This window comes from Mus musculus, chromosome 2 (genome assembly GCF_000001635.26).
Source record: "Mus musculus strain C57BL/6J chromosome 2, GRCm38.p6 C57BL/6J".
NCBI classification, from domain to species: Eukaryota; Metazoa; Chordata; class Mammalia; order Rodentia; family Muridae; genus Mus; species Mus musculus.
Window position 1 is genome coordinate 150,827,517 of NC_000068.7, and position 13,003 is coordinate 150,840,519.

Consider the following 13,003-nt stretch of genomic DNA (forward strand, 5'->3'; position numbering starts at 1 on the left):
ACCGTAACTCAGGGCCAGACAAGACACAGTCCATAGACCTCGCCATTTTGAAATAGAATGCAGAAAATCTCAAACAGTACAGAGAGCTTCTGTCTCCCACTCGTCCAGCTTCCCACTGTTTACATCTTACTGCGGGTATACAGTCTCCCAGTGACACACTGTTGTTAAAGTCCATGCTGTATTGCCCTTTCCTGCCTTTGGTGGCCGAGGTCGTTGTGCATCCCCATTTCTGATCTGAAAGCAGCTGCTTTTCCTGACCCTGACACTGATGAGGGAACCTAGCCTGTGAATTTAAAGACAGTGCAATTTTAATTGCTTTCCAGAACTCCTGGAGGTGTGAATGTGTTTGTTCAGTGAGACCTTAGGTAGCAGTGAGATCAAACTGTCCTTGTCACCCCAAGAGCTCATGTATTTGTGTAGGGTGTCTCAGTTTCTCTCTCAGCTTTGTGTCCTGGGGCCTGAATGTCCCTCATTCCTCTCAGATTTCTTGGTAAGTCACAGCTAGCTTTATGCCAACCTGTCTGGCTTTAGTCCTTCATTCTAGGGTCCCACTAGGACCCTCTCAGGCATCATGTCTCTCAGAGTGTACTCCTTTGGTTTTTTTGTTTTTCAGAGCTCTGGCCAGGATTTTATGGTGGTGGACTTTGAATTCTCTAGCAGAAAGATGAAGGGAGCCTTTTGTGTAATACAGATACGGTGATAACCTTTCTCTGAATAGTAAAGGAAGCAGGGATTGACTTTTATCTAAGCAGCTACATCTCAAGGGCCTAGAAGCCACATGGATCAGTAGCTGATACCCTTGGCCACCAGGAGGAGTTGCCACAGAATAGAGGCATAACCTCTATTCAAGCATAACCTGTTCCCACAGCCTGTCTTTGAGGCTGCTTGTCTGGGGTTTCCTGTGCTAAGTGACCTCATCTCTCCTAGGTACAATGCCAGAGAATTCTATGAGCGCCTGCCTGAGCTGAGGCAGGCTGTGGATCAGATCAGCAGTGGCTTCTTTTCTCCCAAAGATCCAGACTGCTTCAAGGACGTGGTTAACATGCTGATGTACCACGACAGGTAGGAGACAACCTCTATTACTTTGGCTTTCCAAGTTGGCCACTAGTCCCCACTACTGAGACAGCTGAACTCTCCTGGTGGGCTGAAAACTCCATGTTATGAGGGTCAGATCTGGTTTTATAATCTTCTCTCCGCCTCAGTCCAGGAGACCTTACCACAGCCAGACTCACAGCCACATCTGCAGTGGCTTCTAGTGATACCTCGGGGACCTTGGACCACCCAGCCCCCAGTCCTCATAGGTGTGAACAAGGCGGAGCTCTGTCCCCTGGGCTGTTGCAGACCAGCAGAGGGTGCTCAGGAGTGCACCCTCTATGTGATGGCAGGGAGGTTATCTATGATAAGTGTTAGTCTCAGGGACATTCCCTGGTAAAAATGGAGTCAGTTTGTCTCATTGCAAACTTACAATGTAGTCAGTGTTTGAGGTATATCGTTAAACATGGCATGGTTATACCCAACCTAGTTAGATGGCAGGTCTACAAAGACACTGGTGCCTCGGGGTAGTGTTTACCCTGCTGGTAAAAGTTGAATCTGGTGTTAACCTCTCCACTTTGGATTGCTCTGGTGAACCTGTCTTTAAGGTTCTTTAAAGCCAGTGCTGCCCACTGGCTTCAGACTAGATGCACAGCACAGAGTGGGACCCTGTTGGAGGCTACGATGAGGGACTTTTAAATAGTGAGTCATGCCTCTGCCTAGATAATAAAATAAAATGCACCGTGGGCTTGCCGTTTGGGTTGTGCACTTCTAACACCTATTTTGGAAATGACAATTTCCTTAAAAGAAATTGGTGAAACCAGACTTTCTAAAAAGCACCTCCAGAACCTAAGGACTCTCAGAGAAGCCTGTGGACTTAGTACAGCCTGGTACCCACAGGCAGAATAGTCTCCACTTTGGCCCCCAACAGAGCTGGGAGGATATGAACGGCATTAGTTTGGGCCAATCAACTGGCTGGGAAATTGTCCTCTGGGAAATACCAGAGGACAGGCATTCTAGGCTGGGCTCCTTACCCACTGCACATCCTGCCCTGACCCAGCCTCCTACTCCTGTTTCAGATTCAAGGTATTTGCAGACTATGAAGCCTACATCCAATGCCAGGCCCAGGTGGACCGTCTATACCGGGTAAGGCTTGTGGGCCTAGATGTGTTTGGCTAGGTCTGTGTGGATCTGTTTGGGGGTTAGACCACTTCTCAACCCATGGTTGAGACCAGAGGGGTGGGCTGCTCTGATATCAGTCTGTCCAGCCTGTTTCTAGGTCAGCTCTCCGGGCATTAGGTGTCATGAGGAAAACCTTTTCTGATAGTCAAAACTAGAATAAGGAACCTGAAAATATCACCCACGGGTCTGGCCCACGAGAATCAAGATCTTCCTAGAAGGCTCCTTCCATTGACGTCTGGAGCCTCCAGTCCGGGGACAGTTTTGAAGTTCTAGAGCAAGCTGTAATGAAGCTGAAGTCTTACAAGGGAGTGCTTAGTCATTTTTGGACACTGGGTCTGCCTGTGGCAGTTGCTCACCAGTTTGTGCTCTTGGCTTAATGTTGCGAGCCATGCCTTAGGAGCCTCTAGAAGACAAAACAGTAATCCTGTCTTAAGCAACCGGTCCCTTAATCCAGTGTGTCTCTTCTGGCCAAGTGAGGGCTTTTCTGTGAGCACATGGCTGCAGTCTCTTCTACCACAGGCTGCCCCAAGGCTCAGAGTTTATCTGTTAATGTCATCATGCTCTGAAGGCTTGGGCTCCTAGGATCCCTTAGCTCTGCCAAATGCTAATCAGTCTGTTTTTCCCTTCACAGAATTCCAAGGAGTGGACTAAAAAGGTGATCAGGAATATAGCCTGCTCTGGCAAGTTCTCCAGTGACCGGACCATCACTGAATACGCCCGGGAGATCTGGGGTGTGGAGCCCTCTGACCTGCAGATCCCACCCCCCAACCTCCCCAAGGACTAATTAATTATCCCACACAGTGAGAGCAGTGGCTTGCTTAGCTGACTGTGCCCACGCCAGTCTTCAGGCACTGCAAGCAGCCGCTGGTCCCTGCTATCCGAAGTGCCATGCTTCCAGGAAGGACCATGGGAATGGTTTTGAGGACCTGGATGAGGAAGAAGGCGTGGCATCCTCCTGGCTTCTTACAGAAGAACTGTTGCAGAGTTCACAGCACAGATGGGCAGAGATGGTCCCCACAGCTTCAGCCCATCATCATCCCCAGAGGCCGAGCAGGGAGGGAGTGGAGCTGAGCCCCTGAAATCCTGCACGTAGCTGAGTGAGCTTAAGCCTTTAGTTTGGGGTGTGAATAGGGATCTGTGGTAGCCAGTGTTCCTATGTTCTGCTAGTACCTGGGTCACCAGCCATAGGGTACAGCCAGCCCCAGTGTGTGGTCTTGTTGGCCTGCTGGGTAGAACCTTTGCTTCAGGCTTCATGCTCACAGCTTCCTGTCCTTTGCCCTTGACTGTACTGAGTATGTGGGTGGTTGACCCATATAGGCCATGCCTCTAGCCATCTGTGGAACCCTGTGGGTGTCAAGTAGAACCCAGAACCCCTGGAGAGGAGCACTGAAGAGAGAGAGACCTTTATCCCGTAACTGAGACCTTGGTTGAGGACTGGCAATTTTATAGAGGGTTGGTTTAGTTCTTTGCTTTTTCAACAGGAAATAACACTTCAGGAGGAACTGAAACTAGCTAAGCCTTCCTTTTTAGCAAGTAAACCTTGAACTTGGTCAGTGTGGATATTTCTGCTAGGCTGACGACTAAGCTGCTGGCCCTGCAGAGGGTCCAGTGTACACTCCACTCTGCTACAGCAGCATGGTGAGGACCCACCACAGGAGCTGTGCTCCTCAGAGGGCAGAATCTACATTAAGTGCCGCCCAAAGGAGAGTGCGTTGTCATAGAAACCACATAAAACTATCCTTCCAGAGGCTTCACCACCTTGCACTGCTCTATCTGGTTGGGGGTGGGCAGGAGAACCCCTCGCTTTCCCCACCATGGGAGCATTTGCTGGGAAGTGTCTTTTCAGGACTTAAATCACCGGAGCCACTGTGGTAGCTTGTGGGGGTGGGTGGGCAGGTTCTAGGGCTGGTCATCTGCTGCCCTGTGCATGAGGTCCCCTGAAGCCGCAATACATGACCACCCTTCTACTACTTGCTATTACCTCCTTGTATGAGAAATGGATTAAACTTCTATGCCTATGGTTGGTCACTGTGGTATCTGCATTTCCACCATGACATACAGTTTCAGGTAACTCCCTCGAGAGGCTAGAGGATATAAGCCTGGATAGTCACCCTGTGGAATAGGCTGCAGTTGTCCCTTTGTAGCCAGGCGCAAGTTGCTGGCACAGACCAGTTTATACAAGGACCCTGATGGTGGGTACCACGGGCTGGGTTCAGTAAAGCTAAATCCCTGGCCTAGAGTGAGGCAGGGAAGGCCTGTTTCCCGTGTCGTGAGGATCACTTAGGGAGCCGGCGCTATGATACTTTGCTGTGGGTGAGCATGAGTTCCAGACATGGGTCCTTTAACTAGCCCACGGCTGCTCCTCATGTCAGGTCTTGCTACGCCTTGTGCTCTAACTTCTCAGCCCTGCTTAGTCTGCAGGTGGACAGCTTTAGGTCAGGCTGCTTTGACAAAAGGCCAAACACACTTGGACCAAGACACTGGTGAAATGAGTCTGGCCGGTTCCCAGGTCCTGGTTATACGGCTCATATCCTCTGGAAGATCAGTGCTTCTGTGTTGGCCATGCCAATGTTCCTGCGTAGCGTGGTCATGTGGGCTCTTTGTCTAGGCCTGCCTTTTAGGAGTAGGTGCCTCCGTTCAGAGCAGAACCCAGTGCCTGAAGAGTTGGGGGCAGATCTTTGACTTCTGTGGGGATTGTGTCTGGGGCAGGGGTCAGGAACAGAGCTGTGAGGGGTAGCAAAGGAAGAAACTCTGATTCCTGCTTTGTAGAGAAAACAATAAATAGACCACCACCGAGATTTTATTCTTAAATAAATGCTCAGTCTACGGCCAGGTTAGGTGACAGACAGGTGGGCAGAATGGAAGAAGTGCAGATCCAGGTGCCCCTTACTGTGGGTAATCAGATGCCAGGAGAGGCAGGGACAGCTGAGGAAGGCAAGCAGGTAAATGAGCTGTAGGAGACAAACTGAACCACTTGGAGTCTGTTCTGTAAACGCTAGGAAGGGCAGAAAGAACCATTTTCCTGAATCTTAAGCAATGGTGCCAGAGAGCCTGGAGTGGTCCTGAGCTCCTGAGCCCTTCCCAGGCTCCCTATGCCCAGCATATGGGGTCCACCTGCTGTCTATAAGCCTTCCCAAAAAGAGCTCAGATACAGTGGTCACCAGAGGGCTGGGGGGGCCACCTGCCTGCCACCGGGCTTTCCTCACAGGTCCATCAGGAGCCTCTGCCCGCTGTGTCTGAGTCCTCTTTCTAGGTGTGCACTGGGCTCCTGAGCACCACAGGTGGTGGCACTCTGGGCTTCGGGGTGCCAGGCTGCTGTCCAGGGGAGAAGGAAGGAAGGTGGGTCTTCATGCTCCTTCATGGGCCAGTCTCAGTGCTGGCGTTCCGGTTCCGACTTCCCTAGGAATTCCCTAGACCAGAGAAGGGTAAGCCTAAGTGAAACTGTGTTTGGACCTAAGAGCACACTCCCACAGTCCTCAAGTGGCTGCCTTAGGTGGTAGAGGCAGCAAAGAATCTAGGGCTCCGGGCCACCTGACAAGAAGGCCCTCGGAGTGAGGCAGGAAGAACACTGCAGCTCCCAGGTCAAATCCCAGGCAAGGCTGGGAATGGGGAGGGGAAAGATGTCAATTCTAAACAGAACTTATTCAGCTCCCTGCCCCAAATAGCAGCCTTTACTGTAATGTAGCTTTGCTTCTGGAATTTCTAAGGATCTAGGGTCTGGACTACACAGGATATTGCTCTTTGGGAGATAATTTAAGCAACCAGTTTTAGTCACAGGTTGGGAATAACTGGCCCTTAGCCCACTTCTCAAGCCTACCAGCATGAACAGCGGACTCCTTTCAGCAGCAACAGTGCTCAACAAGTAGCCCAGTGCTCTGGGTTCATGTGCTGCACAGCAGCCCCAGTATGGTGGGCAGGGAGGGTTGGACTGCTGAGTGGTGGCGAGTGGAGCCTGGGTCATCTGACAAGGAGCTAGGTGATGCTATGGGGAAATCTATGTAGGAGCATGGAGGATGGCCACATGGGAGGCCAGTCAGAAACTGATCCTTGCTACTCCACACTCATACTTTGGTTCTGGGCTGCAGCCTACATCTTGTCCAAGAGTGACTAGTGTGTAGTAGCCAGAAACAGGGCCTCCCTTTAGGAAGCTGTATCCTGTACTCCTGTACATATGAAGCCTTCCATGTACTGGGAGTGGTGCATGTGCACTCAAAGGCCCCCAGGATGCTTGCACACTCTGCACACACATGGCAGCCTGAGTAAGGATGGTACATGTGCACACTGTTAGGTACTCCCCTATTCGTGTGCTCATGTGCGTTTGTGCGATGTGTACCGGAAGACCATATGCCCCATCTGATCATATTATCCAGAAGAAAGGAGAACAAACGTTGTAACGTCTACATGGTGTTGGTGGAAGGCCCTTGAATCACTGACCCTGCAGCACACTTCTGAGCGGCTCAAATGGCTTCAGTGACTGTCACTTGCTGCACAGCTAGGTGTGAGGCTAGCTGTCCAGAGAGGCTCAAGGGTTAGAAGAGAATGTCTCACCTCAGTATCCTTGGAAGCTCTGGGCTCTTGTAGATGTATTTATGTCTGTAGCCAAGGTCTGAGTGAAAGGGGATAAACTGGACTTTGAAGTCTCGGAAACTCCGAGATGGTGCAGCAATGTTGTATAGCTGGTGAGAGGGAGAGAGGAATCAGCCTAGAGCCCAACGGAGAACCGCCTATGACCTCTCCCCTTCAATAAAGACTGGTGCTTCCTCCAGAGAACAGCCCAAGTGCCCATAGACACTGCTTCTGTCATTACAGCCTACACAGCCAGGTCCAAGAAGCCAGAGTCTGGGAATGCTAGGCATTGCCACGTCCATAAAGTCCACCATTTATGACCCCTTTTCTGCTCTTCTACTTCCACAGTGCCCTTCCTCTGAAAACAGCTAAGGGGTAGCTCAGTTCCATGCACCAGGGGTGCGCTGCTGGGCAGTTCACACTCTCTTGGATGGCTTCATCTTTGTGTAACGTATAAAGCCTGCCCAAAGCGAGTCGTGTGCCAAGTCTGTTGATGAGGCATGCCAAGCACTTCTCTAGGCACTCCTGTGCCCAGTATGGTATTCTTTACACGCCACGCCCCCTCACCCCCCATCTAAGCCAGCTTTCCAGCAGCAAAGTCAATGCAGATTTAGTAGCAGCAAGTGCTAGGTCCCTCCCTGCAGTTTATCCACGAAGGCAAGAATATAGCCTAGATGTCTTTACATGAGTTCTGCCAACTGAGCCACAAGTGGTCCCCTCAATCCTCCCATGTCAGCCTGGGTTCTAATGCTTGTTTGTCATAGTTTCTGGTGGATAGAACAGCAGTCTGCTCTTGACCCTGACAGTAGACCTCATAGGTCGTCAAGCACCTGGAAAAGATGCAGACTATTGTGATGGGAGCCCACTTCACAACACAGCGGGCAGAGCCTGCTTCCCTACCTTGCGTGCCCAACCTGATCTACACTGAGGGCGAATGGCAACTACTGTACCAGGGGCAGCATCACACAACACCCACCTTTCTACCGAGATGAAAGGGCACAACTGGATCATCCTCGGCATGCAAGATGAGCAGAGGACAGGAGATGTGCTTCATACTGCAGGAGAAAGGGGCTGTTAGGTGGAGACCAAAGAGGGGTTGCCTGTACCCATCACCCTGGGCAGAGATTTGGGTTTATGGTGTGTTCTTCCTTGGTGCTTAATAGCCTGAATGTAGCTACGTTTCTTTTTACTATAGAACTAAGAAATAACTTCTTAGGTTTTGTTCTGTTTTGTTTGAAATAATTATGTATTTCAGCTAAGTGTTAAGATGTCAATCTAGAGGTCATTTCACTCCCCAACATCTGATCCCTGCGTATTTTATGAAAATGGAAAACCATTAACTTTGCCAGTAGCTACATTAATAGTAACAACAACAACAACACACAATCTTTACAAATAAGGGTATTTAAATGCTCTAAGAATCTTACTGCAAATGGGTATTACTAAGAACCTGTTGGTTAAAAGAATCCGTGCTCCACTTAATCTTGTGTAATTGTCATTTAAGTCATTCTAGCTTTGAGTCCTTAATGGCAAATGTCACAATAGGTCCAACAGAGCCAGAGTTCTTCAGCAAGCCACAGCGTCCTGTAGAGCAGCTACCAGGACTGGACAGGGCGACTGGGGTAGCCACTTGAGCTGTTTCAATCTTGACCTCTAATAGAGCTGTGCACTTCCCTGAAGTTAGCACAGTGCCATCCCGACAGAGAGAGCGTGCGACCCCAAACATAATGTCCTACTAGCTGGCACCCAGCACACATAGGACTCATGTTGGTGCATTTCTTGTGTATATACCCACACACATGTACATGTAGGTAAAGGCCAGAGGATGATCTCAGACATTATCTCCAGGTGCCTGCCTACCTTTTGTTTTGAAACTGGATCTCTTACTGACCTCAGGCAATCAGAAACCTGTTTCTGCCTTCTTAGCACTTGAATTACAAGCATTATCTTCATGCCTGGCTTTTTCTTTACATGAGTTCTGGAGCTAAAACTCAGGTCTTCATGCTCACAAGAAAAGCACCCAGTGGTGAGGCATCTGATAAGCTGTTTCCTTTAACCTAAGCCTCTTGGAGAAAGCGGCAAATCCTTGGTACAGAAACTGTCCACGTGAGCGCAGGAGGGTCCCATTTACCCACGAAGCTGTTATGCAGGCTCAAGCAGGTTCCACTGGTGCTCGGTCCGCAGCTACTCATATCCACCTATCTCTGTGGGAGAGCTGGAGCCAAAGGCTTCCTGGGGCCAATACTCACTTTTTTTAAAAGCAAATTTGCTTTACTCAGATAACTGTCTTGTAAGATCTACAATGGTAATACTTAAGCAAGGGGTTTTGTTTGTAATGGTTACTTAAATTTTAATATGGTACATTTTTATTTTTAGAAGCAAAAATACATACCTGAAGGAAAACTGCTTATGTTTTCACATCTATTTCAATGTGGTCACTATTAAATTTAAATACTGCTTTAATGTCTATTTAGAAGCCCTGGGTTCTAGACTGGAAAAATATATGGACGAAAATATGTTATTAATTTTTTACAATTCTTTACTTCTATACCAAAAGAAAAGTGTTCCCTTTTAATGACTGTTTTCATTATCTACTTGTTCAGTAGATACAGCGCTCGCTGCACAATCCTGACAATATAATGTGACTTCTGGAGCCTATGTAGCAGGCATCTGTAATCCCAGCACCCCTGCGGTTAAGACAGGAAACAGAGGCAGGAGGATGGCCCAGAAGCTGTGGGTCAGCATGCCTAGAATAAATATGCAGCACGGCAGAAACAGCGAGAGAGAGCGCGAGAGCCTGCCTGACGAGGTGGGAGGAGAAACCCGGGATGCTGGGATGCTGACTCCCGGGTTGCACACAGTGGCAGAGACAGACCTGCCCTGCCATCTAAATGCTCTTTCTTTTTTCTAATACTAAGCTCAACTTGACTTTCCCTTTCAAAAGACACGGGGGACCAGCCGTGGGTCTTCTGAAGCCCACTCTGTCGGGCTAATACCGCGCTGAGTCATGGGGTGGGGCCCTGTGTCTTTCTATTCACTCCACCACAATACTCACTTTTCGTCATTTGCAAATTTAATTCCACTGCTTGTAATGGGGTCGAGGAAGAACCAGTCAAAGCCAGGGAAGTATCGGTATATCTGAACAAGACAGAAAGCGTTTTCAGAAGGGCTAAGATAGCTGTGCAGAAGGAAAAGGCTGAGAGTTATGGCAGTTTAGGTTCAAGGAATTAGGAGACGTGCAGTTTCCATTTCCAGCTTTGTCCTGGCTTTGCGACTGGGAAGAGAAGACTCATCCGGCCCCGTAGATCAGATGGGGCTTCCACAGCTCACGTGCAACCACAAACCAGACTCTCCACAGACAGAAAGACAGATGCCCACCAAGGAAATGGGACTCAAAGGCTGTTTCCTCACAAACTGTCGGGGAGAGGCAGCACCAGTGACATGAGAAAATAAAGGGGTGTTCTGGCATGGGGGGAGCATGAAACCTACTCCAGGTCACACACTGGTCAGGAGCTGAAGTGGGAAGTAGCAGGGCGGGGTGGGGAAAAGGATGGATTCCACCCCATGAGGGAGAGGTGGGGACGGACCGGCCCTAGAGCAAGGTTACCTGGATTTTACTCTGAGACAATCCTGGGATGTCCAGTGCACTGAGCCTGGGTTCTAATAATCCTCTAGTACCCATAGTGTAGGCTCCACCCCAAGGAGGGAGCTAGTCTGTAGCCTTCCACAGCACCAAGTGGGCAGAGATGCTGTGAGATCAGGTGTGCAGTGAAGCCAAATAGGACTGGGTATGCAATGTGGCCACAGGGGCAAAGCCTCCTACAATGCCAGTGCCCTGGGCTGAAAGCTACTTCCCCCTTCTTTGGCAGCTCTATGGGCAGGCCAGTGCCGAGAACTATGAGTCTTTAGTAAATGTTAAGTCATTCCTTTTATGATGACTAGTTTCATTATCTACTTGCTCTTATTTTCATAATTATCATTTTAATAATGAAAATACATTTTATTTTCATATACTTGCCACTGAAAATGGATGACTCTTTGCTTCTTCACGAATATTTGTGAATGGAGACTCCAATATAAGGGCATCTGGTGGCGTCTCTAGATAGACAAAGAGAATAGACAGTGGGTAAGAAGTGACAGAGCCAGTGAAGCTAGGGGCTGGGGTGTGGAGACAGGACAGAGAGACCAGGTACCCACTTTTGCAGGAGCTTCCCACCACTATCAGCCCCAGCCCCCAAGGGGCTCCAGATGACTTTAAAGGATCCTACTGGGAGGGCAGGTCGGGGCAAACTCTGAGAACACCTGGGGCCCCACCCTTGACGGTCAGCTCATGCTATCACTGTGCAGCTTGTCAGTTAGACCTTGCTTGCCAAGCAAGAATGCATAGCAGGGATCGGATCACTAACAACATGGTCCCCAGCCACACGGTGCCTGGCTCTCTCACCTCGCTCACAGAGGCGCCGTACCAGATTTGTTGCCACTCTGGAAAGAAAAAACAGTTCAGCTGAATTCTGAAGAAAATCCTTTTAAGTGAAGCTGTGCGGATCCTGGAAAATGCTCAGAGACTCTGACCCGAGAAGCTAACTGAGAGCTTCAGGGTGAGCGGGAGGAACAAGGTGAACCATAAGTTGACCTTTCTTAAAAGGTGACAGCAGCCACCCTCCTGTCCTCAGACATGTGATCTCTCCCACAGGTTGCCCTGTTCCCTCCTTTCACCTGGTACACTGGCTGGTTGGTACAGTTACTGCTGAGAGACAGGAGGACAGTAGCACTTGTCATCTACCAGGGTCAGGGACCTCCTGCTGTCTTAGAATAACACCTGGCAGATGCTGTGCAGACAACCAAAGAGAAAGCTAGCATCCTTCCACTGGGGTACCCTCCCTCCTCCCAGCAGGGCTGCAGGATGATAGCCACATGAGGAAAGGGGCTAAGTAAGGGCTGAGCCAGTATGCTCGCAGAGGAAGGTATCAGAAGACAAGGACCAAGGCTCTTTTTAGGACTTCACTCTGCAGAATCCAGGTACATCTTTTTTCTTGGTCTTCCCTGCTAAGCTGAACATGCCAAAGTGACAAAGCTGGTTCCAAACATCTCTCCCTGGTGCTCCTGGACTCAGTGGTTGGTAAACACACCTAAGTCACAGCTGACACTGTCTAGGTACTCTGTCTGCACTCTGAAAATGCTTTGAGAGCAGAGCTCCCTGGAACCCTGGCTGCCATCTCCATGCCCATATTGGTTCTAAGGCACTTCTGAACTTCAGTCTCTCCTTAGTCTCTCATGTGCTTCACTCCCTTACCCTACACAGGGGCAGGAACCAGGACTGAGGACTGGAAGATGCTACAGGCTCAGAGACACTGGGCTGCTTCAGAGGTCACACAATGAGGCCTGCCTTCACTACATTACCCTTCTGCTTTGAGAGCTCTTACCCGGTGCCCAGTGAATGGCCCCAAATATACACAGGATTATCACCACTTCTTGCTTTGATCCAGTCAAAAACATGGAGTGCGTCATACGTCATGCCTCGCTCCGATGGTGTTCCTACTGAGTCACCCCAACCTGAGAGAGAGGAATGTCAAAGGCAGCTGGTGAACTTACAGCAGCTCCAGTGAAAGCTGCCCCATGAGCAACAGCAGCCCTATCTGTGTGTCCTCAATTCCACTCCACTCTGGTGGTAGGGAGACAGGCAGGAGGACACAGAAGTGAACTTTCCTTACTTTTGCTGGCTGACAAACCAGACGGCCCTGTCATTCCACATGCATATCAGATTGGGAACTAACAACAGAGCTAATAAGGCTCACACCAGAACCTCAAATCCGTGCCCTGCTGCCGCCTGCCCACAGGTGCCAGCATCCTTCAAGCTAGTCCTTCCTCTGCTCGACTGACAGGCCAGCACTGGGGCTCACGAGGACCAGGCCAAGTGGACTGCTGACAAGATGAGCCCGGTCTGCCCAGGGCCAACAGAAGGCCAAAGAGGAGGAAGTCATGAAGCTGCAGGGAGGAGGGGAGGTCAGGAGAGCCCAGTCCCGAGGCAAGTCTGACTCTCCTCCTCATCTCCAGCAAAGATCAAGTACAAACTGCCTTCTCAGTGGCTCAGCACTGAGTCATCATCATATGACTTATGTACACCACAAGTTTCAGAAATAAAATTCTGCTGTGTGAGCAACCCCATAATTATAATACCACCCTCCAAACCCAGGGAAGAAGAGCTGAAGAGGGACTTAACTAT

General features: G+C 49.8%; 2 protein-coding genes across 7 annotated transcripts in view; one reads left to right on the forward strand and one right to left on the reverse strand.

The window, feature by feature from the left end:
- Window positions 1-4,232, forward strand: part of Pygb (brain glycogen phosphorylase) — a 44,953-nt gene extending 40,721 nt beyond the window's left edge. Inside the window, exons 18-20 of the mRNA NM_153781.1 lie at window positions 928-1,062; window positions 2,112-2,178; window positions 2,846-4,232. Coding sequence (NP_722476.1) covers window positions 928-1,062; window positions 2,112-2,178; window positions 2,846-2,998 — 355 coding nt within the window. The 3' untranslated portion in view covers window positions 2,999-4,232. The remainder of the gene's footprint in view (window positions 1-927; window positions 1,063-2,111; window positions 2,179-2,845) is intronic.
- A 744-nt stretch (window positions 4,233-4,976) lies between these two features.
- Abhd12 (abhydrolase domain containing 12) overlaps window positions 4,977-13,003 on the reverse strand; it is a 72,287-nt gene continuing 64,260 nt past the window's right edge. For 3 of the 6 annotated variants that reach the window (NM_024465.3, NM_001356549.1, NM_001356550.1), the window contains 7 exons: window positions 12,204-12,333; window positions 11,225-11,262; window positions 10,799-10,878; window positions 9,836-9,918; window positions 7,757-7,835; window positions 6,763-6,890; window positions 4,999-5,624 (listed from right to left, as the gene is read on the reverse strand). In NM_024465.3, coding sequence (NP_077785.2) covers window positions 5,585-5,624; window positions 6,763-6,890; window positions 7,757-7,835; window positions 9,836-9,918; window positions 10,799-10,878; window positions 11,225-11,262; window positions 12,204-12,333 — 578 coding nt within the window. In that variant the 3' untranslated portion in view covers window positions 4,999-5,584. Of the gene's footprint in view, window positions 5,625-6,762; window positions 6,891-7,756; window positions 7,836-9,835; window positions 9,919-10,794; window positions 10,879-11,224; window positions 11,263-12,203; window positions 12,334-13,003 lie in introns of all 6 variants that reach the window. The other 3 variants (XM_006500367.4, XM_006500365.4, NR_151505.1) reach the window with 2 other exon arrangements.